General features: G+C 36.7%; 3 protein-coding genes across 5 annotated transcripts; 1 reads left to right on the top strand and 2 right to left on the bottom strand.

Annotated features, from left to right (window-relative positions):
* Positions 1–469: 469 nt before the first annotated feature.
* On the bottom strand, positions 470–8,585 carry LOC142626016 (ABC transporter C family member 4-like). Its single transcript, XM_075799781.1, has 11 exons — positions 6,464–8,585; positions 5,454–5,774; positions 4,994–5,080; positions 3,920–4,531; positions 3,629–3,793; positions 3,036–3,330; positions 2,437–2,651; positions 1,890–2,195; positions 1,625–1,688; positions 1,286–1,525; positions 470–831 (listed from the first exon to the last, which is right to left on the bottom strand). The coding sequence occupies exons 1-11, from the start codon at positions 8,567–8,569 to the stop codon at positions 731–733; spliced, it is 4,512 nt and encodes a 1,503-aa protein (XP_075655896.1). The 5' UTR covers positions 8,570–8,585; the 3' UTR covers positions 470–730.
* Positions 8,586–11,064: 2,479 nt separating this feature from the next.
* LOC142625887 (uncharacterized) lies at positions 11,065–18,903 on the bottom strand. 3 transcript variants are annotated; one of them, XM_075799631.1, is made up of 13 exons: positions 18,443–18,903; positions 16,480–16,663; positions 16,264–16,332; positions 16,071–16,169; positions 15,476–15,555; positions 14,545–15,382; positions 13,438–14,132; positions 12,394–12,478; positions 12,227–12,278; positions 12,055–12,104; positions 11,763–11,810; positions 11,473–11,660; positions 11,065–11,380 (listed from the first exon to the last, which is right to left on the bottom strand). In XM_075799631.1, exons 1-12 carry the CDS (start codon positions 18,760–18,762, stop codon positions 11,484–11,486), a joined length of 2,697 nt encoding a protein of 898 aa, XP_075655746.1. In that variant the 5' UTR covers positions 18,763–18,903; the 3' UTR covers positions 11,065–11,380; positions 11,473–11,483. The 3 variants fall into 3 exon arrangements, with proteins under 3 accessions (XP_075655746.1, XP_075655748.1, XP_075655747.1); XM_075799632.1 differs by having other exon boundaries at positions 11,284–11,380; positions 11,481–11,660; positions 18,443–18,893; XM_075799633.1 differs by lacking the exons at positions 16,480–16,663; positions 18,443–18,903 and having other exon boundaries at positions 16,071–16,159.
* Positions 18,904–22,121: 3,218 nt separating this feature from the next.
* LOC142625717 (uncharacterized) lies at positions 22,122–27,106 on the top strand. Its single transcript, XM_075799416.1, has 3 exons — positions 22,122–22,801; positions 23,668–23,736; positions 24,263–27,106. The coding sequence occupies exons 2-3, from the start codon at positions 23,712–23,714 to the stop codon at positions 26,935–26,937; spliced, it is 2,700 nt and encodes an 899-aa protein (XP_075655531.1). The 5' UTR covers positions 22,122–22,801; positions 23,668–23,711; the 3' UTR covers positions 26,938–27,106.
* Positions 27,107–27,298: the final 192 nt, after the last annotated feature.

The raw sequence follows: 27,298 nt of genomic DNA, 5'->3' as shown, positions 1-27,298 counted from the left end.
TTAACAACCAATTTCCAACATTATCAATAATTCCAATTTTACCTATATCATCATAGAGTTTCCACAACACTCCCCAAAATAATAATAATAATAATTCGGGCTTAGAGCTTGTCAAGATTAATTGTTCTTTGTCCAATTTGAAATACGGAAAGATTCCCATTTTTCGTAATATATCCATCTTGATCCTTGAATCACCATTGCTTTTCTCCCAAGATAAGAATATTGGCAACACTTATTTCCTCATCAGCTTCAAACCACCATTTTCTTTTGCTCCTTATTCATGCAACAATTTAAATGTAGACCATCCAATTAAGATAAGCATGAAACGAATGTTAAAATAAGCATGGCTAATACCTAATAACCATCCAATTTATTGCCATTGACAAATGTTCTGGTTATCAAAGAAGCTGTGTGATTGAAAGAAGCAGGAAACAGCAGCAAGATCCAAGAGCTATGTAGGAAATGCCAATCTCATTTATATGGAAGTTTCTCAAGTTACATTTTTGAATCATCTTATAAGAAAATTACTTGGTAACCAAATATAGTTATGTGACATGTTTCAGCATGTCCATGATCTAAACCAAATAAGAAACCTCAAAAACTTGCATATGGGGAATCTACTAAAAAAAACTACATAAAAAGAACCAGATGTTTGGTCGCAGATTATGGCCTCCAATCTTGGTAGCTTATTGGAAAATTACTGTATGGATACAGCAATGGAATGAGTTGTTCATAATCCAGATGATCTGTTGGCATACTCCTGAACCAATGCCCCAAACAGTGAGGGCCTTTCAAGCAAACGAGATGGTTTATCAAATTCCTTTGCTCGTCCTGTCAATGAAGTAAAATTCCACAAAGTTAATCCACAAAAATAAAAAGAGAGGGGGATAGTGGGTTTGAATTTGGGAATTGGCCTCTCCAAAAGTTGGGTATAAGGTTGTCTATCAACCACCATCCTAGACCTTGCAGAAGTGAGAGCTTTGTGCATTGGTTCTATCTTTGGGTTACAATATGAATATATTGATCTGTAGCTAGGCATAGTTACACTATTAGGTCAGTGATTTGCTAGTGGCTGAGGCAATGTTTGTGCACTTAAGGAGAAACAGAGGAACAATTTTAGCTAAAACGTTCAAGAAGTCTTAAAATCTATTAGACCATTTGCTCAATGTTGATAACTCTTTAGAGCATTCACATTGATGGTTGTAAACCACTTAATGGCCAAAGCTTTTAGAACCTATGAAATGGTCAATGAAGTAGCACATAATCAATAATGTGAAGCACATACCAGCATCTATAACCAACACTCTATCACAGTCCATGACTGTGGGTATCCTGTGAGCAATACTAATGATTGTACAGTCTGCAAAGTCCTCCCGGATGATCTTTTGAATTATCGCATCAGTTTGTGAATCAATAGAAGCTGTGGCCTCATCCATGAACAAGATTCGGCTGTGCTTCAGCATGACCCTTCCCAAGCAGAGGAGCTGTCTTTGTCCTACACTCCAGTTGTCTCCACTATCAGCCACTAAAAAATGCAAAAGGGCAAAAACTGTTAGCCAACACGAATGTTTTGATTAAGTTTGACAGCATGAAGTAGTGGCAAGAGAGAGTGAGTGTGAAAGACCTGAAGCATCTAGTTTATCTGGCTTTGCAGCAACCACATCTTTCAGTTGGCAGCGCTCAAGGCTCTACAGGAATAGAGAATTACAACCATTAATTCTTACAAACTTTAACAATACAGCTAAAAATTGCTAGAGCTCCATATATGTGCAAATATGCATACTGTTATGTAATTTCTCTATCTTTCACTCTAATTGTTACCTTTAGTCCCATAGCCCATGACCGATTCAAACAAACACAAGTTCAAGTACAGATGATGGAGTATATACCTTCCAGATTTCTTCATCTGAATATAAACCAATTGGGTCTATATTGCTTCGAACCGTTCCTTGGAAAAGTACAGGATCTTGAGGAATGATCCCAAACCGAGACCTAAGATCATGAAGACCCAGCATGCAGATATCAATCCCATCAATTATAATTTTTCCACCAGAGGGCTCCACCAGCCTGAAAAACACTTGAATCAGAGTTGACTTCCCACTGCCTGTACGGCCAACAACACCAATCTTTTCCCCTCCTTGAATGCTAAGAGTTATGCCTTTGAGGACTAGAGGAGTATTAGGCCGATATCTAACCTGCTCACCAAGTTTCCAAACAACATTTGAATCTAAAAAGGATTATAAGGAAAAGAACAAAAAGAGAAGTTTTTATTACATAACATGAAAGTTCTTTATTAAGTTTTCACTTTTATTTTGAGTGATGAATTCTATCAAGTTATTTTTTGTAATTGGTTGGTATTAATACTGAAATGTATGGTTCTTACTATACAATTATATAATAACGACATGCCTCCTATGTATATAGACAAAAAGTAACCTGCAAGTTCTTCAGCTCTATGTTGCCATGGCTGGGCCAATTCTGAGAACGAAGGCAATTTGTGATATGCCATGCAGGTTCTGATGGAATGTTTGTAAACTGCTTTATTCTTTCAACTGAAACCATCCGGTTCTCAACGAGGCAACTTATAAATATGGTCCAAAAGAGGACGCCATTCAGTGGCAGGCCATAGGAAAGAGATAGACCAATGTACTCTGTCACATTAGCAGAACTATATTAGTAGGCTTACCCACCAAAACAACAAGATAAAGAAACTACTTGTTAGCTTTTGAAAAGAAAAGGCCACAGGTTCTGACTTGTCAATGATAAGACTTAGAAATTCATCAATCATCATGCAATAAAGTGGCACCTGACAGGTACAAATCAAATTAGCCAAGTTCATATATGCTTATACAATGCACCATGTATAGTGTGAATTGTGTGATCGCCTAAGAACTTAGTTTGAGTACTCTGGATTTGTTGCATATCAATGAGAGTGCAGAAATGGGAAGGGGGGACAAGATTTACAAATGTTTGAAAGCCAAACAAATAAGGAAGTAGCTGATGGTCATAAAGGAAGAAATGAAAATGGACAATACCTGGCTTGATTATATTGCTTGGCAACAAGACCATGAACATGGTCGCAATACAAAGGAAAATGCTTCCAATTAGTTCCAAACGAAAACCCAACCACTCATTTGATCCATTGTTGTGAAAATCCATTCTCAGATTTGCATTGACCCTGTCAATATTTTCCTGACAAAAAATCCCTTGCTTCCTAAAACTGCGGATAGTCATAACGCCAGTGATGGTCTCTGAGAAGTGATGAATAATTGGGGCTTTTGTAATGGAATCAAGGCGTGTGAATTCACGAGAGGATGCAAGGTAAAAGCCCTGCATTCCAGAGATAAAGGATGTGTTAAACTGTGCTGACTGTTCTCTAGCTTGTTATACGGAGTCTGGATTTTCAATGCACCAGAATTCTATACCACTAGTGTGGAAAATATGTCATATCAATTCTGGAACCAAGTTTATACAATTTGATAGAACTTAGGAAAAATCCTTGGAAGCTGATGTAAACAAAGCCTAGGAACAAACTGTGTGATACTTAATGGATGAATAAATCATTAAGTTCTGGATCTTAAAATCATTGCAATAGAAGATGAAAGTAACAAGTTAAGAGCTATCTTACCCGGTACCAGATATTCAACCAGACCAGTGGAACTATGAGGAAAACTGTTGGCCAAGCATACTGGCATGTAATGACGATAATGCTAAGCAATGTGATGTACATTACAATTGACATGCCCAGAAATAACGGAATGAAAAGATCAACATTGGCTTGATCGGTTGATGCCTGAAATTAGAAGCATTGTCAATTAAAAAATTATTAGCCAAAAATTCTGCTTGTTCCTTTTTCTCCAATGACCAAAATGTTTTCATCAAAGACTAACTATAACTAAGTTAAGGCATCAAAACTCACACGACTAAGAATTCTGCCTGAAGGAGTGGTATCAAAGAATGACATTGGAGCATGCAGAATGCTATGGAGAAGTTGATTGAAGAAGCTCTGAGCTGTTTTCAGACCCAAAAAAGCAAAAACGAATGCTCTGACCATCACCAATACACATGAAACAGCTACAATGATTGAGTAGACATTAATGAACAGAGAGGGGCTAAAAACGTGATCTTCAGAAGTTTCATATGCAAGCCAGTAGTCACTAGACATCAGAGATGACTGCCACAGTAGAGTCAGAAGTAGTACAGCTGCCACTCCCCACCACCCATATGCTTCAGTGCAATATTGCCTGTACACATCTAAGCTGACACGGCCAGTTTCTCTCTCCTCTTCTTCAATGAGCTTTGAAGTACCCTTGGATTGGTCTACAGGGCTGATTTCACTGTTGGGCTCCTCTTGTCTTGGAGAGTTGTGAGGTGATTTTGGTGTTTCTTGAATATTTTTACCAGATGTGTTACCCTTTACAACAAGATCCATGGAAGTTTCATGGGCAGCTACTAGTGCACTGAAATCCATGCCAGATTCTAGAAGTTCTTCATACATCCCAGATTGCACAATCATTCCATCTCGCATGACCTTTCATTATGTATAACAAAATTATAGGAAGGCACTATATAAAATTAACATATCTTCTGCAATGGAGGCAGTGACTTATGTAATAATGCAACTCTAAAGATATTTTAATACAAAATTTAAGCTTCATGGGATCAAAGGCAGGGATATATGCGTGGAAACTTTGAACCATTATTGTTCATGACTCAAAAAGTTGAGTGTCATTATAAGCCAATCAGGTGCAGATGATTTTATTTGTTTTAACAGTAATGTGAAACAATTAAGAGATTGTGTTCATAACCATGAACCTTGTTGAATAATAAGAATCTATATTGCTAATGCATGTGCTGAAGGATTGTTAACTGCACCCATGTCAAGTGTATATGAACCTTACTTGATCAATATGTTACAAATAACGGGAAGTTACCATGAAAATTGAAACATTGCATTTTGTATAAGGAATTATGGGAAAGATCATCCACTTACAAATATAAGATTGGCATTATGCAAGAAGTCAACTTGATGGGTTACGAGTAAAATGGTCTTATCTTTGAGAGCTCCATGAACACATTCCTGTAACAAATCGTTGATGTTAGGATCTCCAAATTCCTCGCAGTGAAATTCAGAACTTCATTATAAATGTTGACATCATTTTGGAGTGATTTACATAACATTTTGTCTTGTGTTTTATTGGCTGAAGAGCAAGAGCTCATGAATACCAAAACAAAATATGTAATGTTTGATAACCTTTTTCCCTGGTTGGATTGATGCTACTTAATTTTAATTAAAAGAACACTTGACTGCTAGTTGTAGTACTAGAAAGAAAAGCCCTCATGAAGAGGGTCACGAGCACATCGAGAGAGCAGCAGGTGCTACATGCAATTTGACAATAAACAGACATAGAGAGCACCACATGTTTCAAAAATTTATTAAATTTTGTTTCAACCTTAAATATTTCTGAACCAGTCTGAGCATCAACAGCACTAAATATATCGTCAAGAAGATAGATATCACAGTCCTGATAAATGGCTCTAGCAAGTTGTATGCGTTGCTTCTGGCCACCACTCAGGTTGATCCCTCGCTCTCCAATCTCAGTCTGGTCTCCAAACTCCATAACTTCCAAGTCCTTCTCTAAGCAACAAACTCTAATCACTTCCTTGTATCTCTCTGTGTTCATTGGCAAACCAAAGAGTATATTTTCTTGGATTGTCCCATTTCTGATCCATGAAGTTTGTGCAACATAGGCTGTTGTCCCACAAACTCTGACCTGTAGGAGAAAAATAACGGCCAAAGTACATGTCAACATCAGTATAGATGAAAGAATTTTTACATTGTAGCATCTACAAGCATGTGTATGAATGGGATGGCTCATTTCTCAGCATGGCCACATGGAATAGGAAACGAACTTTTGGACGTTTGAGGAAATTGAATACCCCATGCTGGTGCTGAAGTGTACTTTCCTGAATAGTCTATATGAATGAATGGTGGCTTTGAGTGGCCATTCCTTTTCTAGTGTTTTACATTTTATGGATAGCTGTACGTTTCTTTAATTTTGCTGACTGCTGGTATACTAGGTGCTTTTTTTGTTTTTATTTCTTTTCACATCAATAAAGCTGACTTACTTATCAAAAAAAAAAAAAAAAGCATGGCCACATGGAATATGCGTATACAACTGCAGGATGCTTCATGCTTCTGCAGCATGACGTTTACAAAAGATGGATTGCAGGTATATGTGATTATTAGAGCCCCTCATCTGGAGAAGCAGAAAAAACCAAGCATTGCTGTTTAATTTATAAGAATACTAGCAAAAATAGTAGTTGGAATTAGTATATTAGTCATGGTCTATGCATATGTTAATATGGAATAGCCATCATGGGCCCCAAACAACCAATTCTAACTGCAGAAATTTTTTGCACGTCTTAACCTCATTTGATATATGGTATGAAAAAGACATACCGTTCCTCTGACTTTGTGCATTTCACCAAGAATCGCAGCCAATAATGAAGACTTCCCGGATCCAACAGTCCCAACAATTGCAGCAAGCTCCCCTTTCTTGATCTCCAGATTCAAATTTTTTAAAACCTCCTCACCACCTTCATCATCCCATGAGAAAACCCCATCTTTCACCTCCACAGCAATGCTACCTTCAAAACCTGCCTCTCTCTCCACTGAAGCCTCATCCAGTTCCCTACTTTTCATGAATCCATCCAACCTCCCAAGGGAGATCATTGCTTGTGAAATTGAGATAAGAGACTGTGGGAAGTTGCGAATTGGCTCCTGCAGTATTTTAAAAATAGTTGTAGCTGTGAAAACTGTTCCAGCATCAAGAGGAATGCCCCAAAAAATTGCAACTGCAAATGCAAGAGCTGCTAATACAATTGGAGTACTCCAGAGCACCACCATGTTACAGGAGACTGAGTACATGAATTTGCCAATCCACCCAAACTCTGATTCACGAAAAGATTGTATTCTTTTACCAAAGTACTCCTCCCATGCTTGGAACTTGATCACACGCATATTATTGAGCATCTCATTTGTGGCCTTCATCCTTGAATCACGGTTTCTCATCACATTGTACTGGAAAATGTTGTTCTTTTTAGTGCGCATCAATACAAAAGCCAAAACTACAACAACTCCAATCAATGCTGCAATCATGCACACACCAAGATAGCCATAAAGAAGTGCTAAAGCAACACCAAGTTGTAATGGCATCAACCATATGGCATGAAGCTGCATCACCATATCAGACAGCTGTTGAGCATCAACAGCCATGTAATTAACAATCTGGCCAACCCCATGAGCCTGCCGTGAGGTACATGATAATCTGAGCCCCTTCTTGTATAATGAGGTGATGAGGCTGGATCGAATGAGCATTCCTAGTTTCTGAGACTGGAAATTAAATTGGTGGGAGCTAAGGACTTCAACTGTTTTTGCTATCAGGAGGATCAATACTAGATAGTATCCTTCGTACGGGGAGCTTCTTTTCCCAGAGGTGAAGTCAACAAAACTTTGGATGAGGACAGGGCCAATGTACATGACTGCCAGCTTAACTATTGACAGAAAACCAGTGAAAGCAATACCTTTCCAGAAGCACCTAAGTAATGTGGTGCGAACTGGATGCTTAGAGTTTTCTTCTGGCTTTGGCCAATTCATTTCAAAGAGCTCCGACATCCTTTCAGCCCGAAGATCGGGTGGAAGTGAAGGTACTTCATCAATTTTAAGAGGGGATTGGTATCCCTTGTTTAGTAATGGATTCATCCAAAGCCACACCCCTCTAGAGAACAAAGAAGCTGAAGCATAGCCACTCACATTGGAACTTGTTGAAACTGATTCATACCAGTGTGTTCCTGAATTCACACCTGATTCTGATGGTCTAATCACACTAATCCCAGATGATCCTCGCAAGGCCACAATAAATAAAAACGTGGATAATGGAAGGCTAGCCAAGGAAAATATGTCATCCATTCTCAAAATAGGATCCAAGTTGCCTTTATAAATAGATATGAACCTAGTGATTGCTGAAACAGCTACTAAGCATGTAAGAAAAAAATTTGCCATCCAATAAATTCTAAGGAACATAGGATGCATAATAGCTTCAACTTTCTTCTCATGTGCAAGCAGGATGATAATTGCTACATGGGTTACTGCTTGAGCTAACCGAAACATAATTTCTATAGGCTTCAATGGTGAATGAACACTTTGAGTGAAGGATAAGACAAATAGGACTGTGTCAAGTATTGCAAGCAGAGATGTAACCAAAATAGATAATTTGTACCACAGGGTGATTCTGCAATGAGATTCACTCCCCAGAAGTGGTTTACTGATGGATGAACTGGAATCTCCATTGGAGTTGAATCTAGAATAGAGTTTTTGGATTGATACCACCATAAGGATAAGCAAGAACATGAAATCAATGGATGAAAACAGGACTCTTTGAGGACATGGGGATAAAAAGATGAAAGTCAACCATTGAACGAAAACTAAAACAGGAGATGAATCATCTAGGGGACCAACAATGGAACTTGAACATGAAAGGGATGTGAACCTTGTAGCAGAAGACATTTTTCAAAGAAAAAAAAATACCCCAAATTTGATGCTCAGTCACTGACCTTCTTCAACCTGCTCTAAGAAGTACATATATAACTTCTGTATTTCTTTACTAACACAGTTCTGGGAACGTGGCATTCATGAACCCAAATGACACCTGTTGAAATAGAAAGAAATACAAGAAATAAGCAAAGAGTGAAATTTTTATGAAGGAAATCATGAACAGACAAAATCAGTTTACCCTTTATTGCATGGAGATCTGTGTCTCAACAAACTTGGTTGAAGCACCAAGCAGGTGAAGTGTCGAAGTTGTTTTTGTGTGAGATTTGGCAACAAATCAAAAAAGTTACAAATGATTCATGCAAGATGAGATTTACGTATAGACTGAAAAGTTAATGGCCTTTCCAAGAAGAAAAATATAACAATAAGATTTGTAGATCACATTGGTAATGGTTCAAAATCTTATAAGAACGTGGAAAAACTTGCATAAAGATTCTTAAACGTTGTATTTTATATTTTTCAATTCAATTCAATACGTGGTTATATTAAACTATGCAACATGAACTGTGTAATTTTTCTTTTCCTATAAAAAAATTTGGGATACCATGGGGAAGCGGTTTGGCGGCCTTGCCATGTGCAGTTGTTAATTTTTAGCATGGCATATATTATGAATCATGATGTACATGCAGACAAGGTACTAAATGTAGTATAAGAATATTTTATGAAATGCTGATGCGAGAGCTGAGACAGACTTCATTGTTTTTTTCTTCAATATATGGTTGACAACAATAAAGAGCAAGAGAACAAAAGAAATAAGGGGTACTCTTTTTTTCTTATTCTTTTTCCAAATTATATTTCTTAGTTCTTCCCTATTTCCTCTCAAACATTAAAGAATCTGAAATCCAAGAACGCTAAAGATTTAGTTTTACTTTTTTTTTTTTTTTTTGATGGAAGGATTTACTTAGATATACACTCAACATTTCACATGTTATTTGACTTATGGGCGCTATTGGTAATCTTGAAATTGATTACTATCTAATAAGTCAGAAGCAAACCATGCACTATAAAGTTTCTTCGTCTGCTTTAACTGATGAATTTTTGTCGTAAGGGAATTTAGATGGAAATGGAAGTCAATGAAATTGAGAGGAAGAGGCGGGCTCTCTCTCTCTTAAAAACACCGAATACATGAAATAAGAGTACAAATGAGGAGCACAAGGTATCAAAAAAAATGGGCATAAGCAAGACCTCAGTGCGTAATGATCAATTTATTGGGTAGTAATATGTAAGGACCACAAATGGAATTTGAGTCTTCACAGTCGAGCTCTGCCATATATGAGTTAATATTTGCTTCGTTTATAACGTGATTCCACATTGACTCTTCTTGGAACTTGTCATTTAATAACACGAGAAGATAATGATTCGTTTTACTAACAAAAAGACAAAGTCCTAGAGAGCTTGAACACACTATGACGTGTTCAAGGAACCACAACCTGGATTCCAGAAAGCTGTATGTGCATCTAGGATTGATTTGCATCTGTTGGAGACCGAGCATAGCATTAAACATAACATTTAAATATTTAATGTAAATCAGATCCAGTCACAATACCGTAAATCAACGATCCAAATTGTTCAACTTGGGTTGTTTAACTTAATTACTTAAGTCGTAAGTACAACTTTTTAAAACTTCACAGGTTTTTATAGCGTTTTAAGGCATGTTTGGTACATAGGATTCAGATCTTCTAGAGTTCCTAGGGAACTCTACCAAGTAGATTTCATTAAATCCTAACCACTCTTAAATGATTTAATGGTAGATCTGCAGATTTCATTAATAATAATCTTAATTGTTTTGTTTTCAACATTATTTTATTATTTCAAGAATATTATTAATGAAATCTTGACATGAATTTAAACAATTAAATCATTAAAGAACGGTTTGTATTTAATGAACTCTACAGTAGTAGCAAGCAGAAGATCTGAATCCTTGGTACATATGTTTAAACACATATTTTCAGTTTTTAAACAACATTACACGTATTTCCACACTTTTTCACTCATACGTATTTCCAAAAAAATAAAAACTGTTGTTTAAATACACGTACCAAACGGACCCTTAAAACTTAAGTACAATACAAGTATACACCTGTATTGTTACCAATTTCAGTAACAGAAAATTAATCTAAACGCGGGTTCAGTATGATACAAGATTGAAATGAATTGTGCTCACATTTCCACCAAATTTATCTACCCACAAAAGGATGATCAGATTATAGTTCTTTCACCTTGAGTCTACTTTTTGTTTCCTTTTTTGGTTGAGATTTGAGAACTCGAATATAAAAAATATTCAACAATTTTTTTTTATGCTGAATAAAACTATTCAACATTGGTTTAGTCACATGCAGCAGCGGCAGTTTTTTAAAGAGTCTGAGTTTCAGACATATTCCCGGACACAAGGTATCTCTGTAACAATACCAGCTGCCAGCCTGAAGCAAAGATTAAACTAAGAAATACTATTTTGACTGTTAAAGGATGATTAGTTGTATTATATCTACAAAATACAAAGTAATATATTGATTTCAACCAGCAGCCTAATGGGTTACGCCTGTGCTGCCCAAAACTTCAAAATGTAATACACAGATATCTTCTGTCCACTAGAACAACATTTTGCTTAACAAAAAAGCGTGGAAAAGTAAACAAATCTAGACTTTTTTTTTAAGAACACAACTAGACATTTAAGGATCACTAAACCTGCATAAAATAACATTTGCAAAGTCATTTCCGATTCTTGTCCTTGCACAATGAAGTGACTCATCTAGTTGTGATTTACATCTGAAACAATTAAAAATACAAAATTAGCAATTCGACCTTGAGTGAAGCATTTACATTATCACAATTCAGATTAAACTACCCAGGTCAACTACCTTGTTACATTTCAGACAAGCTGCACAACAGCAGCCACACGTAAGGTCCCATTTTGGAGAAGATCAGCAAGCTCATCAAATAAAAGCGCTGTTCGCCAACCCCATCCCTTTGGAGCTTTTGGTAAAAGAGTGCCTGTTTGTTTGAAGCTTCCAAACACCATGACTTCCCTCTTTGATGGACAAATCAACTTAACAATGAAATGCATAAGAAACACAGAATTAGAACATGAAAGTCATACAAATTATGTAACACAAGCAGTGATTAAATTGACGGCAGTTTACTTGGATACCTGATAACGGGCAGTAACCTTTTCACGAGAGTCCACATACATATGAACCTGAAAGCAGATGGTTAAAGACATAGTCTGGAGCTCTGCAAAGCACTAATTAACAACTTCGTTTGTGGTCTATATCAATCAAGACAATGACAAAATCTTTGGTGGCATTTGAAATTCACATTACCAATAGAACACAATAACAAAGGCGTGCTTTTTTCTTCTTTTTTTGAGGAGAAGAATAAATTTTTTTCATTATTGCTATGAAAAACCATCTATTGCTCTGATAACCAGGAATATGGCTGACCTTTCTATGGGAATCCATTATCTCTGCCTTTCGACGGTGAAGAAATAAACCTAAATAGATAATATGAATTGCACTCAGCTAAGGCAACAAAACTTCTTATAACACTAATATTATAATAAAATAAAGAGTATCGGATTTCCATGGTATATCTTTACACAGCTTTAAACATTACCAAGTGTTCGCCGTCCCTGAGGGTCCTCATCATTAAAAGCCTGAACGCTAACCTAAAAATTCAAAGAGGGAAATTCATTCTGCATCAGACCATTGTGAATAGATAAAGCCTCATCATATAACTCTAAGCTTATATATATACAAAACAATTAGTAGATATTTTAACACCTTCCATAAAGAACCAGCATAAAAGACTTCAGGAGAGTGCTTGACTTGGCCATCACTGAGCCTGTGAACATCCTCAAATTGCACCCTGTAAATCCAGTAGAGAATTAACACAACACATATTTGAGACTTTCTTAAGTTTAGCAGTCAACAATAAGAGGGAGTAGAGGAGGTTGGACAGATATAATTAGTAAGCAAGCTTGTAATGCATATAGAATAGGATTGGGTGTCAACTGATCATAATGACTACCCATCAAAACTAGCAAATATGACACTAAGACTTGAGCAGCATGGACCTGTTGCTATTTCCAAAATACATAAGTACATAACAACCAAGCCACAAGCAAAGAGGGATGCAAAAAGAGAAAGCTGCTTTTTATTTTTTTATAGGTAAGTTGCATACACATACAAGCCCAGTGAGATTTTAACCGCACAACCTCACCCCTCCACCTTACTGTTACAAAGGGAGGAGGTGTCATTGAGCCAAAGCTCATTGCCAAAGAGAAAACTGCTATATATTAGCAGTAGACCAAATTAACTTAACTATCCAATCTGACCAATTTGAGATGGAGACATGAGAGCAAGAAGAATCATGGAACAGCACCCTAAAAGGGATAATAAGACTCTGCTTTGCTGAGTCTAATAAGGCTCAGGTGTGGAGCCTTCCTGTGGACCAAAACTGCTTAAAAGTAGAACACCATAGAAACTTCACCGACTTTATCATAAACTTTGACCTCTCTATGCTAAAAAAGAATCAGGAATAGTGGAAATCAGTTCACGTTCCACTTTCAAAGTCAGTCAAAACCAATTAATAGATTGTAGTTAACAAAACTTGATCAGCAAATGATTCAACAGCAATATCTATTATCCTCAAAATATGAGAATTAGGTAACCAAATAGGAGGTGAAAATAAGTTATACCAGTAACTGTATCCACAAGATCACAATGTCTGCAGTATGTAGAAGCCACTCCCTCTGACATCTTTTAAAATATAAAACTACCATACAAAGCACGTCCATAGTAACTGAAAGCAAAATTATGACTTACCCGAAGCGAAAAGGAGGAAAGTGACTTAAAGGTGTTTTCATATCTAAAGATATAGATGAACTGTCTGCATTTTCCCACTCAACCCCAACAGCATTCTCTGGTGACTCAAGCATCTGCATTGGGATACTGCTTGTACTTGGCCCTGCAACGGAAGTTCCAGACATTCTGCTCTGCATATCGATTTCGTACCCCCTCTCTGTTTGCTCTTCATGAACATTAGTTACATTACTCCCTCCTTGGCTTAGGCCAACCAAAGCTGTCAACCCATCTCCAGAAAGATCCCCACTGTGGTCAGGTCTTGCCTCTGAATCATCATTAGCAGGAGACTGCTGGCAGTTTCTGTTGCCCATGCCAAAAGGGACACGTGAAAAGACAAAACGTGTTGGAGGCCAAGCAGTTGCAGGGACAAATGTAGTTCCACGTCCAATACCTGCAAGCCCATCAATCGGCCCCCTAACATGCACACGTACTGGTCTAAAGAGGCCATTTGCTTCACCTTGAGCAGATTCAGCAACATATACATTCCCCATGTTTCCATGAGAAGTATTTTGATCATGCTCTTGCATGTAATATGCTGTGCTAGTGCCTCCATGTGAAAAACCATATGGCTGCCTACAATTGCATGCCATACTTGTGAGGCAGCAACTTCTGCATGTATCAGCACCAATTTCTTGTACCCTTTGGCTTAAAAGCATCTACACAATAGCCATATATTAAAGAAAATAAAAATTTCTTAAACAAAAGCACAGAAACAATGTGTAATCATAAATGCATGTATTGGGAAAAGATGTCCAAACTTCCAGTGGTGGGAAATTGCAGAGGGGCATTGTAGCCACTCTGCTAGCTCCCATAGTGGTCCTCCTAAACTGAATCAGCCAATCCATACAAATTATGGCATCCTCAATTTCTTTTGAAAATCCCATACATGAGTAAATGACTAGGAGAATCACCATTGTAAAAAACTAGGTCATACCATGTTTGTGTGTCACATCCAAAGGGGCAACACTGTCACAGGAAGCATGGACTCTTCAAATTCCCCAATGTCATAAGCATTTTTATATAAGGCACTGGGTATAGAAAATTAAAGAACAAGACCCAGAATCAGACCTGTAGCCAAAGACCATCATTTACAGCTTTGCAAGGAAAACCCAATTCTTCAAGTTGCTTTCTCACATTTAAAAGGGCCTCAAAAGACATGTTGCTATATAAAAGAGAACCCCCTTCAAATATATTAACGAATGCATCATATTCCTCCCCACGTACCCCAAAATTTCCTTTAGCATAACCCTTTAGCTGTCTCTTGCCCACAACCCTGCCACCCCATGAAAGAGACGGCATGCCACATCTTCCCCAATCATTCATCATGAGCCCATTACTGGAAGAGTTCATTGAAGAGCAATGCCTTGATTGGTCCCTGGCATGCCAGCTATTGTTATTCAGATGGTAGCAAGAGCCTTCTTCAGATGGCCCTTCCATAGCCATTCCAGTGGTCCCCAGTCCACCTGCTCTAACACCTGTTGACACTTCAACAAAGGAGCATGAGGCTCTATATCCATCTATATCTGCCAATGAGGGACTCAATGATGAAGGCCCTTCCATGTTGCAGGGGTATCTTGGCTCCATGTTCAAATGAGAGTATGCAGCCTCTTGCACCTGTTGGCTAGAATTGGAAACTCCTGTTTGACAATCAACCACACAATCAGCAAGCTCTACCAGAAGATTATGAGCAGCATCATGGCCTTCGACGTCATCTTTTAAACTCAAGTGTCCTAGTTCAGATTCCAACATTTTATTAGCACAGCTATCCATGAAATTTTTTCCCTGTGCTTGAGGAGAATCAGAGTGGCTATCCATTCCAGTCTCAGAACCACAACTTCCTTGTTCAGAATGTTCTGCCTTGCAATGGGCAACTTTGTCAAGGAATGTGCATAATGCCAGTTCGAACCTTGGAAAAATAAAAAATAAAAAAGCTGTTATCCATCTTTAAAGAAACTCAAGCTGAGAGACACAAACCTCAGAGGTTGTCAATACCCCTTACCGTTTCTCTTCACTAAGTACCCACAATTCATCTGAGGTTAACAATGCATGCAAGGTTTGTGAAGAAAGTTTAGGAAGCACCTATGCATGACAGGAAAATGCAGATAGTAAGTTTGACTGAACCAAAACCAGAAACATTTACTAAACTATGAAGTAGTAATCCAAATCATATGAATAGATTTTCGATCATGCTTTCAGATGTGGACAAAGAAAAAAAAAATTCAAATAAAATAGGTAGAAAAGAATTCCTGCAGTTCAAACAAACAAAAACAAAAATGAAAGTTGCATAGGAGCAGATAAATGTCCTAGATTCCTCCAAAAAAAAAATTTTTAAATTAAAAGAATGTATCACACGATGTGAACAAAAACAAGAGATGCATTCTTTATCAAATTTCAACTTCATGTTTAATGACACTTAATGTCAGCCCAAAAGATTTTTTCAAAGACAAAGTATACTTCCTTGTCTTCCCTTCCCACATCCACCAGTTTCATATTTGTTAATAGTGCCATATGTTGTCCCAAGTTAAAAGGAGACAAAAAGGAATAGCTACCAAAAACTCACATGCTGCAACAGCATGGTTATCTTTATTTAATACCTCTTTCAACTCCATGGCACCACTTTGACAAAGGTAGCCCCAGCAAGCATTTCTCACCCGCTCTCCATGTATGCCATAGTCTTGGCTCTCTGCAAAAACCTGAATTACAGGTCAATAATGTCAATAATTCAAAGAGGCTGATAGCATCTAGTTGTATTAGGTAGTAAAAAGAGGCTGCACGAGCATCTTGAACCTGATATGCTAAGAAGTTGGAAGTCCATAATTCGGATATAATAAAGTCTGTGCATATTGCACACAAATCCTGCATGGAAAAACATCAACTTTTAATTAAAATGCACTGCTTTCAAAAGAAAAGGATTAAAGTAGAATGATCCACCCGGAATGCGGAATCTTTGGTATGCAATGAGGATGAAAGATTCAGTACTGCCCATTATAAAGAGCATACTACCTGAAGGTCAAGGAAGGAAGCAGCAGCTAGGACTCGAAATGCATTATTATCAGTAAGCTTAGGATGGTGTCCATACAGATATGCCAAAGCCGTTGCAATTGCTTCACCATTAACATTTTTATCATCTACATGCAAGGTCACAATTGGAGCATTGGCTTCTTTCCAATGACCATGAAGCATATTCCTACCAGAAACATGAGATGTCAGAATATGAAGTCATCAAGTGTAACTTGTAAGCATTAGCACTTAATAAACCAATATAAATAAAATAAATCAGAAAATTTTCAGTAAGTGAAATTATTTTCCCCTAAATTCTCATCAACATGCAAACTGGTGCATTTCTCCTTTTTACTAAATTTTTTTTTTTTTTTTTTATAGGTAATCAGAAAACTATTATAAATGAGAGAAAAAAGAAAAAAAACAAGAAGTTCATGAAGATAAACAACAAGAAAAAAAGAATACTTCAATGTGTGAATACTTCAGTCTTCTATTGGATGCTAATTGCCAGTACAACAAGCCATAATTCCTGGAATCATCCCACTAAATCCATTTCTTTTCTACAACCTATTTATCCTTGTTTCTTCTCTTTCATCTAATTTTCTTTTACACCATTTCACAAGCATTACATCCAAAAACATAGTCCTACTTATAGAAGCCTCCGGTACCACAGGTTAATTACAATTTACCCACCTACCTAAGGTTTGGGTCAAATTCGATTCACCAACCTATGGTTTAAAAAGTTGCCACTTTCCTACCTAAGTATTAATTTTGTTTGTTTTTTATACATGAATTTAATGTATTCAGATTTTAAAAAGTTGCCAAGAGCCTTGTAGCTCAAGGACATTGCCTGATCTCTCTAATTAGGAGGAATTCGAAATTTAAAAAAAAAAAATTTTAAAAAAATTGTAATAAGTTTTCTGTTTTGTTTTCTAGACCTAATTTTCAAAGAATGTGATTTAAACATGCAACTCTTAGTGATTTTGAGCTAATTTTACAAAGCAATGTGACCTTAGGTAGGTTAAAACATAAATGAAACTTTTTAAACCGTATATTGGCAAATCAAATTTGGCTTGAACTACAAGTAGGTAAAGTGTGATTAGCCTTCTACATAATTGAAAAGCATAGAGAATGCTAAACCTTAATAAATTAATGATTGCAATATCAATTTAAAATGAAAACAATCACAATCGCAATGCATTGGCAGCATGGTAACACAGCTAAGGTCGTTCGTTTAATTTCTATCTAGCTAGGCTAAAATACTTCTCCTTTTAAAGTAATAATTTTATTAGAGCTACGCTAAAATACCATTTACACCCTCTAGATTTGAGATTGCGTCTAAATTGATCCCGTCCCATTACTATGAAAACTTGCATTTTTAAAGCCTCAAGTATTACAACAATATCATCGTACCCTTTTGCCAACATCCATTAGAATTTTGCCATCGAACCACACAGAATTGACATCATCTTGGACATAAAAATAGAAGAAAAACATCATTTTTAGGCAGTTTAACAACGAAATTGTGATGCATTGTTACAATAGTTTAGCATACGTAAATTGCAAGTTTTGAAAGCCACGGGACCCAATTAGAAGTGACCCCAAACTTAAAGGGTGTAAAGTGCATTTCAACCAAATAGCTAAACTCTCAAAACATTCAATAGCAACAATCCACACACACACACACACATATATATATCAATAAAAAATTAAAATTGTCTAGAATAAATTGAATAATGGAATTACAATTCAACTCAAATTAACAAAAAATCTAAAATTTGCACACATTTGTATCAAATTACCAAAAGGCCAGCCAAATTTGCATAAATTACGATCAACAGAGCGGTGAGACGAGAGAGTTGGGAACCTAAAAAAGTTTTCATTCACATTTGTCTTTCCAAATTCAAAAACTTGACAAGCACCGAATCGAATTGCCATAAGAAACTGCAAAAAATTACAATCAGACCTGAAGTAGGAGCTGCGAGAGAGGATCAGACGGTGGAGGTGGTAGGTGGAGCCCATGGCGTTAACGACGATATCGGAGAAGGAGCCGGAGTTGAAGCCCTCCATCTGAATATGGTCGCAGAGGGAGGTGAGGTTGCAATCCAGTGCGCGCAGCTCCACGCTGCTCCGGTCGTTGTCGGAGTGCTGCTGCGACTGCAACTGCGACTGCGATTGTGAGTGAGAGTGGGAGTGCGAGTGCGAGTGCGAGTGCGAGTGCGAGGGCGGGATCGTCATTTTCATCTGGGGTCCGTAGGACCGGGTTTTCGGGTACTGGGGCTCCATTCGGGTTGGGATTTTGGTTTTGCAGAAGGGGAGGGAGTGGAAGTGAGTGTTGGTCTTGGTGGTGGTTTTTGGTTTTTGGGATCAGAGAGTCATCGGTGATTGAAAGAAAAGTCTACAAACAATTTGAGAATTTAATTGGTTACGTGTGTATGGGGCTGTTAGCTTTTTATATGCGTCTGGAGAGCATAAATACATTGCAGATTAAACGGTGCGTTTTGATGAGATATTTTTGGATTAAAGTAAAGATAGTTTTTGAATTATTCTAAGTTTTGGATGAAAGAAAAATTATCTTTTAATTTCTTTTATTTAGCTTGGTGTGAGATGGAGTTGTTTTTCATTTTATATCAAACTCAATCTATTTTAAGGTTGTTATCAAATGTAAAAATTAAAAAAAAAATTATAATTTTTTGTAAACTATTTTTTTTTTTAATATTTATTTTTCATAAATATTAATGTCAAACAAACAAAGACTAACTTATAATTTCTTTGTTTTTTTGCAAAATTATAGACTACACTTCCATATATAAGGCAATTGCCTAAATCCCCAAGTAATAATGTCTTATAATATATAATATTGTACTTATATAGTAATTTTAAGTAAACTATTTCTATTTATAAATAATAAAAAAGTAATCAAATAAATGTATTTCTTTTTCTATTTTTATTTCAGTTAAAATAAATACTGTGGATTCTGTTAAAATAATTGATAAAGTCTTTTTATTGTTGAAATTTTAAGCTTCCACGAGACACAAATTTGTCATCAATTAACCTTGTGCTTGAATTTGTTGACTTACAACTTGGATACCTTCGGGTAAGGTTGTTTTGTAAAATCCAAACATAAGTTGGACAATTCTAAGAGGAATTCTGGTGTTACACTCCAAACTATAACTTTATCCGCAACTTGCCCATGTGGCGAGTTGTGGTTAGTGGAGGGGTGATGGTGGGTCTATGCGAGGACACTCCTCCACCAACCACAACTCACCACATAGGCAAGTTATGGGTAAAGTTGTGATTTTGGGTGTGACACCAGAATTTTTTCAATTCTAGACTAAGAGCAACCACATCAGTGGTTACAAAAATGTGTAAAATATAAAAAGTGTTCAATTTTACACATTTTAACCCAAAAATCCTCCACATCAGTCTTTGTAAAAATGTCTAAATATACACAATGGTCTTGCAAATGAACAATAACTGTGCATATATACATGGTTACTATAGCATGTGCATATAATATTTTAATAAGAGATTAAATTCTATAAGGATGGGATGTAAAACTCATGTTTTACACCATCCAATAAGTTATTGTCACATTAGCATTTCACTTAAAATTCAATACATCCTACCACACCTAATAACATCTCGATAGATTCCCAATTTGGTTGGGTTTATATATGGGTATTAGAATTGATTGAGTGTGATTGTGTTTATTCTTAAATATGTGATAAGATGATGTGGCATGTTGGGATTGGAGGGGTAAAACATGAGTTTTACACCACGTCCTTATAGAATTTAATCTCTTTTAATAATTTCTTATTCGCTCTTTTTTTTTTTCTCTCTCTTCTCCGTCTGCAAAACTAACCCTCTCTCGTCATGTTATTTCTTCATCTGATACACACACTCCCACAGACACAAAATCAACTACAAACAACAAAATCAACCATTAGAACAAAATCGTTGAATCGGTGATGGTGGATCGTGGATTGGAGAGGCGATTTGGATCGGTGATGTGGATCGGTGTTGATGGAGATTGGTGATGGGTTGATGTGGATTGGTGTTGATGGAGATCGGTGTTGATGGAGTGCTTGTGATGGGTTGACAGAGATCGGTGTTGATGGAGATCAGTTTTGTGGGTTGGCGGAGATCGATGGATTGGAGAGGCATTGTGGTGCTTGTGATGGCTATGATGTTGATGGAGTTCTTGCTCTAGTGCTTTCTGGGTTTTGACCGTGACAGAAAGAAGAAGAAAGAAGAGGAATAAAAGAAAGAGGAAATGGTATAAATAAGGAAAAAGAAAGAAGAAGAAAGTAGAGGAAGTATTGGAAAAAGAAACAGGTAGATAAAATAATATTAAAAAAAGAATATAAAAATATTATTCATATAAAATATAGTGTATAATAGATGAACTGATATGTGTGTTTTGTAAAATTAGTTATATAAAATAGATAAAGTAGGTTTCTTTGTGTAAAATAGACGGAATTTTTTGCCTAAAATATAGGAATAAAATTAAAACGTTTAGCAAATAGCAGTTGTTTTGCACAAGAGAAAAATACACCGGAGAATGGAACTGAAATATTTTAAAAAACTCATGTTTTCAATTGATTTTTTTTTAAAGTAATATTAAATTTGAAACCACACCAAAAAAAAAAAAAAGTTTTAGATAATTAAAAGCATAAGCCCAATGTTTTGCATAGGAGAAAAATACAAATGGGAATGGAACTGAAACATTTTAAAAAATTCATGATTTCAATTGATTTTTTAAAAAAGTAAAATTAAATTTGAAACCACACCAAAAAAAAAAAGTTTTAGATAATTAGAAAAATACACAAGGGAATAGAACTGAAACATTTTCAAAAACTCATGTTTTCAATTGATTTTTCTTTTTAAAAGTTATATTAAATTTGAAACCACACCAAAAAAAAAAAGTTTTAGATAATTAAAAACCTAAGCCCAATGTTCCGCACAGGAAAAAAAATACACAAGGGAATGGAACTGAAATATTTTCAAAAATTCATGTTTTAAATTGATTTAAAAAAAAGTAATATTGAATTTGAAACCACATTAAAAAAAAGAAAGTTTTAGATAATTAAAAGTCTAAATCAAAAAGGCTTAAGCCTTTTGGGTGACCCAATTCCCAAAAGGCCTAAGCTCAATTAGTATGTATTCAATTACATTATATAAATTACTAATTTTTTTCATTATTATTCAATGTGGGACTTCCTTCTCAAGTCTAAACCCAAATTACTAATTTTTTTCATTATTATTCAATGTGGGACTTCTTTTCCAAGTTTAAGCTTTTTGGGTAACTCAATTCCCAAAAGGCCTAAACTCAATTAGCATGGAAAACTACTAATTTTTTTCATTATAATTCGATGTGAGATTTAATTCTAAGTATTAGGAAGTCAAGTGTAGCATTGATAAGTTGGGTTACTCAAGTGTTGGCTTCCTTCTCCGGGTTTCTTAAAGCAATCTTTTATTTATTTTATTTATTTTTTAGCTTAAAGAATGTTTGCATATATGAATTTTGAGGGTTTTTTTTTTTCAAAATAACACAGATTGTTAAATAATTTTATTAATTAGCACCTTTCCAAAACTATTTAAACAATTTCATTTGAAATTGAGCCTTACAGGCCCCATTTCAGTACTCACTCAGCAAAAACATCTCTTCTTCTTCAACCATACGCAACAACCAGAGACCCACAATCAATCAACAAACCCAAGCAAACCCAAAGACCCACAACAAAATCAACAAACCCAGGCACCTGATCAATGCCGCGATTGCGGCTCGGATGTTGAATCGGAACTCAGATTCGGACTCGGCGGGCCTTGGCGGTATCGTGTTCGGAACGGCGTGGTGCTTCCTTGTCCTCTTCGCTGGAGCTCGCAGTGTGGGTTTGCGTGGGTTGAGGTTTCAGTGACGAAGAAGAGGCTCGGACCTCGCAGTGTGGAAACCTACAGATTTGTGTGGGTTGAGGTTTCGGTGAGGAATGCTAACTAACGAATATGTTTGAAAAATGGTGTCATATGGCAATTTTGGCCTGGGTTTTTATTTTAAAGGGCCGTGGTTTATCTCGGCCCAAAAAGAGCCCATGATATATCGAGTTGAAACGACATCGTTGGCCTGTGAAGTGAAAATTTTACAGGTTTCCAGTTCCAGTTGCTGAGTCTCAACTCTCAAGTCTCAACGTTCGGACTTTGGTCTTGGCTCTAATCTCTCTCTCTCTCTCTCTCTCTCTCTCTCTCTCTTTCTCTCTCTATCGCAGAGTTCCGAGTATACCCTAACTTTCCGGCTCTTCTCTAATTCATCTCCAAAGTTTTCCTGGTATGTAATATCTGAAAAATAACTCTATCATTTCAATGTACATTTAATCCAACATTTTCGATTTCTAAGATCAAATTTTTGAATCGAAACTATTCCCAATTTCGTGTAGTGAATAACATTATCTAATAAATTTAACTATCTAATGCCCGAGTGAAATAGTTAACGCCTTGTTTGTTTGCTGGGAAAAAAACCGTATCAACTATTAAGCTCTTTAAAAAGGATTTCTGCATTTGGAATATAGTATTTATTTTATTAAATGAAATTGAAGTTCTTTACTCTCAAAGTTGTCCTGAGTTTGATCAATGTATGCTAGAAATTGTAGAGGAAGCTCCTTTATAGGCTATTCTATGTGCTATGCAATTTTAATGGCTTTTTATTTAGAAAAAGTTCTCATTTTGATGAATAAAATGACTTGATTTTATTAGCCTTTGTATGTCTTTAATTTTTTTTAAGATATGGAAATCTTGCTTAATCATTTACTTTTAAAAATACAAATAATATGTCATAGCCTTGTCTTTAAATAATCTTTTTTTTTTTTAAGAAGATTCTTGCATTGTGTTAAGTTGATGTATGTCTATCGCTATCAGTGTATATATGTTGAAATTTAAGCGCGGGCACGCGCACACACACATATATATTGTTGGCTTGAGATTGAGCTCTAGCTCAGATGGCATCTCATCTCACTGTAAGAACAAGGTGAAGGGTGAGGTCATGGGTTCAATACCCAATAGGTGTGTGTGTGTGTGTAGTTACCAATCAGGAAAAACAAATTTATAAGTAGTTTTTTTAGGGATTCACTTATTGTGTGTGCTCTTCTTGGTATCTCTCTATGAAATGACCTTTTTTTTTTTTTTCCTCAAATATAGATTTGTACTAATAAAGGGTATCACAGAGGGCGAGACATGCAGACATGAAGATGCTCTTAAGGAACCGAGGTAATTTTCTTTTTGTGTGTGTGTGTGTGTGTGTGTGTGTGTGTGTGTGTGTAGGGTTCGCTATCTAGTAGTTGGAATTTTTAAGGGATTCTCTTGATATGTTTTTTCAAAGTTTGTTGTCTGCTATAAGCATGTTCATTTGTTTCTTTCAATTACTTCTTTATCAATCGCGCAGTGAGCTGAATGGTTAAAAAATATCCTAGCAGTCAGGTTTCAAACTTAGGTAAACAAGGTGGAGATTATAGCTATTTTGGCATCTTGTAGGTGGTGTTGGTTATAATAGGACGGGGGAATTAGATTTCATGACATATAATGGGTCAAATTTTGCATCAGTTAACTAACCATTGAGTGTTTCCTAATGGTTGTTTGGTCGCTTACCCCTGCATGTCCAAATTGGGATCTAGAGCAAAATTATACATAGGGGAGGTATTGTGTTGCAGTTTCCCATTTATCATATTCTTTTTCAATTCTTTTTCTTCCCATCTTCATCTGACTTGACAATTAGCTTTGTTTTTTGGTGGTGCAGGATTAATCTATCAAATTGATTTGAAGTGCAGTCACATTTACACCTCTTTTAAAAAGTTCTCATCATTGTATAATGGGCCTTCTGAGGTGGATGGGAAAGTTGTTCCCTTTCTGGATGGGGCTAATAGAGAAAGTTCAAGAAAAGTTGAGGGGGTGAGACAGGTACTGGATAATGTCTGCCAAATATTGGAAAGTGGACCATGGGGACCAGCCTTTGAGACTGCTCTATCTTTGTTAGATGAAAAACCAAAACCAGAACTAGTTATTGGAGTCTTAAGGAGGCTGAAGGATGTCAATGTAGCAGTAAACTATTTTCGGTGGGCTGAGAGAAAAACCGACCAAGCACATTCTCCTGAAGCATACAATTCACTTCTCATGGTTATGGCTAGGGGTAGAAAGTTTGATTGCTTGGAAGAGATTCTTGAAGAAATGAGTATTGCAGGATTCGGTCCATCTAATAACGTGTGTATAGAGTTAGTTGTAAGCTGTGTCAAGTCTCAAAATCTTAGAGAAGCTTTCGATCTAATACAAACCATGAGGAAGTTTAAATTCCGCCCCGCATTTTCGGCTTATACAACTCTGATTGGTGCTTTATCTGCAGTTCATGAACCCGAACTTATGCTCACTCTTTTTCACCAAATGCAGGAGCTAGGTTATGAAGTAAGCGTGCATTTATTTACAACTCTTATTCGTGTATTTGCCAGGGAGGGCCGGGTTGATGCTGCTCTTTCCCTGCTGGATGAGATGAAGAGCAACTCTTTTGATGCCGACATTGTTCTGTATAATGTTTGCATAGATTCTTTTGGTAAGATTGGGAAGGTGGATATGGCCTGGAAATTCTTTCATGAGATGAAATCTCATGGCTTGATGCCTGACGATGTGACATATACTAGCATGATAGGGGTTCTCTGCAAAGCTGATAGACTGGATGAAGCTGTGGAGCTATTCGAACAGCTGGATAGCAGCAGGAAAGTCCCTTGTGTATATGCTTATAACACCATGATCATGGGTTATGGCTCAGCTGGAAAGTTTGATGAAGCGTATAGTTTACTTGAGAGGCAAAAACGAAAGGGGTGCATTCCGAATGTGATTGCATATAATTGCATTCTCACCTGCCTTGGAAAGAAGGGGAGAGTGGAAGAGGCATTACGGATCTTTGAGGAGATGAAGAAAGATGCAGTGCCAAACCTTCCAACCTATAATATTCTAATAGACATGCTTTGTAGGGCAGGGAAACTTGAGGCTGCTTTGAGTGTTCGGGATGCAATGCAAGAAGCTGGCTTGTTTCCTAATGTTATGACTGTCAACATAATGATAGATAGACTCTGCAAAGCTCAAAAACTGGATGGGGCTTGTTCTATATTTGAAGGAATGGATCACAAAGTTTGCACCCCAGATGCTGTTACATTTTGTTCTCTTATAGAAGGCCTGGGCAGACATGGTAGAGTGGATGATGCCTATAGGCTATATGAAAAGATGCTAGATTCTAATCAGATTCCAAACGCTGTTGTTTATACATCACTTATCAGTAACTTTTTCAAGTGTGGCAGGAAGGAGGATGGTCACAAGATATACAAAGAAATGATTCATCGGGGCTGTTCTCCTGACCTGATGCTTCTTAATACCTACATGGATTGTATTTTCAAAGCTGGTGAGACTGAGAAAGGCAGGGCTTTGTTTAAGGAAATAAAGGCTCGAGGATTCATTCCAGATGTTCGGAGCTATTCAATCCTAATTCACGGCCTTGTCAAAGCAGGTTTTGCAAATGAAACATATGAGTTATTCTACTCAATGAAGGATCAAGGCTGCATTCTGGACACCCGCGCTTACAACACTGTTATTGATGGATTCTGCAAGTCTGGTAAGGTTAACAAAGCTTATCAACTGTTGGAGGAAATGAAGATAAAGGGTCACCAACCCACTGTTGTTACCTATGGCTCTGTCATCGATGGGCTTGCTAAGATTGACAGGCTTGATGAAGCATACATGCTCTTTGAAGAAGCAAAGTCTAGAGGAATAGAGTTAAATGTGGTGATATATAGTAGTCTTATTGATGGGTTCGGGAAGGTGGGTAGAATTGATGAAGCATACCTAATTATGGAAGAGTTGATGCAGAAAGGTTTGACCCCTAATGTATACACTTGGAATTGCTTGCTTGATGCACTTGTGAAAGCAGAGGAAATTAATGAAGCTCTTGTCTGCTTTCAGTCACTGAAAGACTTGAAATGTACCCCCAACCAAGTAACTTACAGCATTCTCATAAATGGTCTCTGTAGGGTTAGAAAATTTAATAAGGCCTTTGTGTACTGGCAAGAGATGCAGAAGCAAGGGTTGAAGCCCAACACAATCACGTACACAACCATGATCTCAGGACTTGCAAAGGCTGGAAACATAGTAGACGCTAGTGGGCTTTTTGAGAGGTTTAAGGCAAGTGGTGGTATACCGGATTCTGCTAGTTATAATGCTATGATAGAAGGGCTAAGCAATTGTAATAGAGCAATGGATGCATATGTACTTTTTGAGGAAACTCGGTTGAAAGGTTGTAATATTCATACCAAAACTTGTGTCGTTCTTCTAGATGCATTGCATAAGGCTGAATGCCTTGAGCAGGCAGCAATTGTGGGTGCAGTGTTGAGGGAAACAGCAAAGTCTCAACATGCTTCAAGATCTTGGTAATGTCAGGTTGTAGGTTTTGTAACTTACTGGAGGTTTCAGTTTATGTGGTTCACTCAGTAAGAGGGTATGCCATAATTTTTTCTTTCTCATTGTATTGATGAAAAAATTTGTGGAAAAGAGAGTCCTGTTCATGAATACTCTTCCTTGCATCAATTCCTTTATTGGGCTGAAGTTTCTACCTTAATCCCTTATTTGATCAGTAGCTATTGAAATTATAAGACGTGAAACACAAATCTTTGTTTGCAACAAGGCTTACACAGGCAGCGGGGTGGCCTTTCCATAAGTGCAAATTCATATTTGATTCAAATACAATGCCTTTATTTTTGCAGTTTCATCTCTTTATTGATTTTTTCACTTAATC

The sequence above is a fragment of the Castanea sativa genome, chromosome 2 (assembly GCF_040712315.1).
Source record: "Castanea sativa cultivar Marrone di Chiusa Pesio chromosome 2, ASM4071231v1".
Taxonomy (NCBI): domain Eukaryota; kingdom Viridiplantae; phylum Streptophyta; class Magnoliopsida; order Fagales; family Fagaceae; genus Castanea; species Castanea sativa.
Note: the sequence above shows the minus strand (reverse complement) of the source record. Positions and strands in the feature narration are given on the sequence as shown.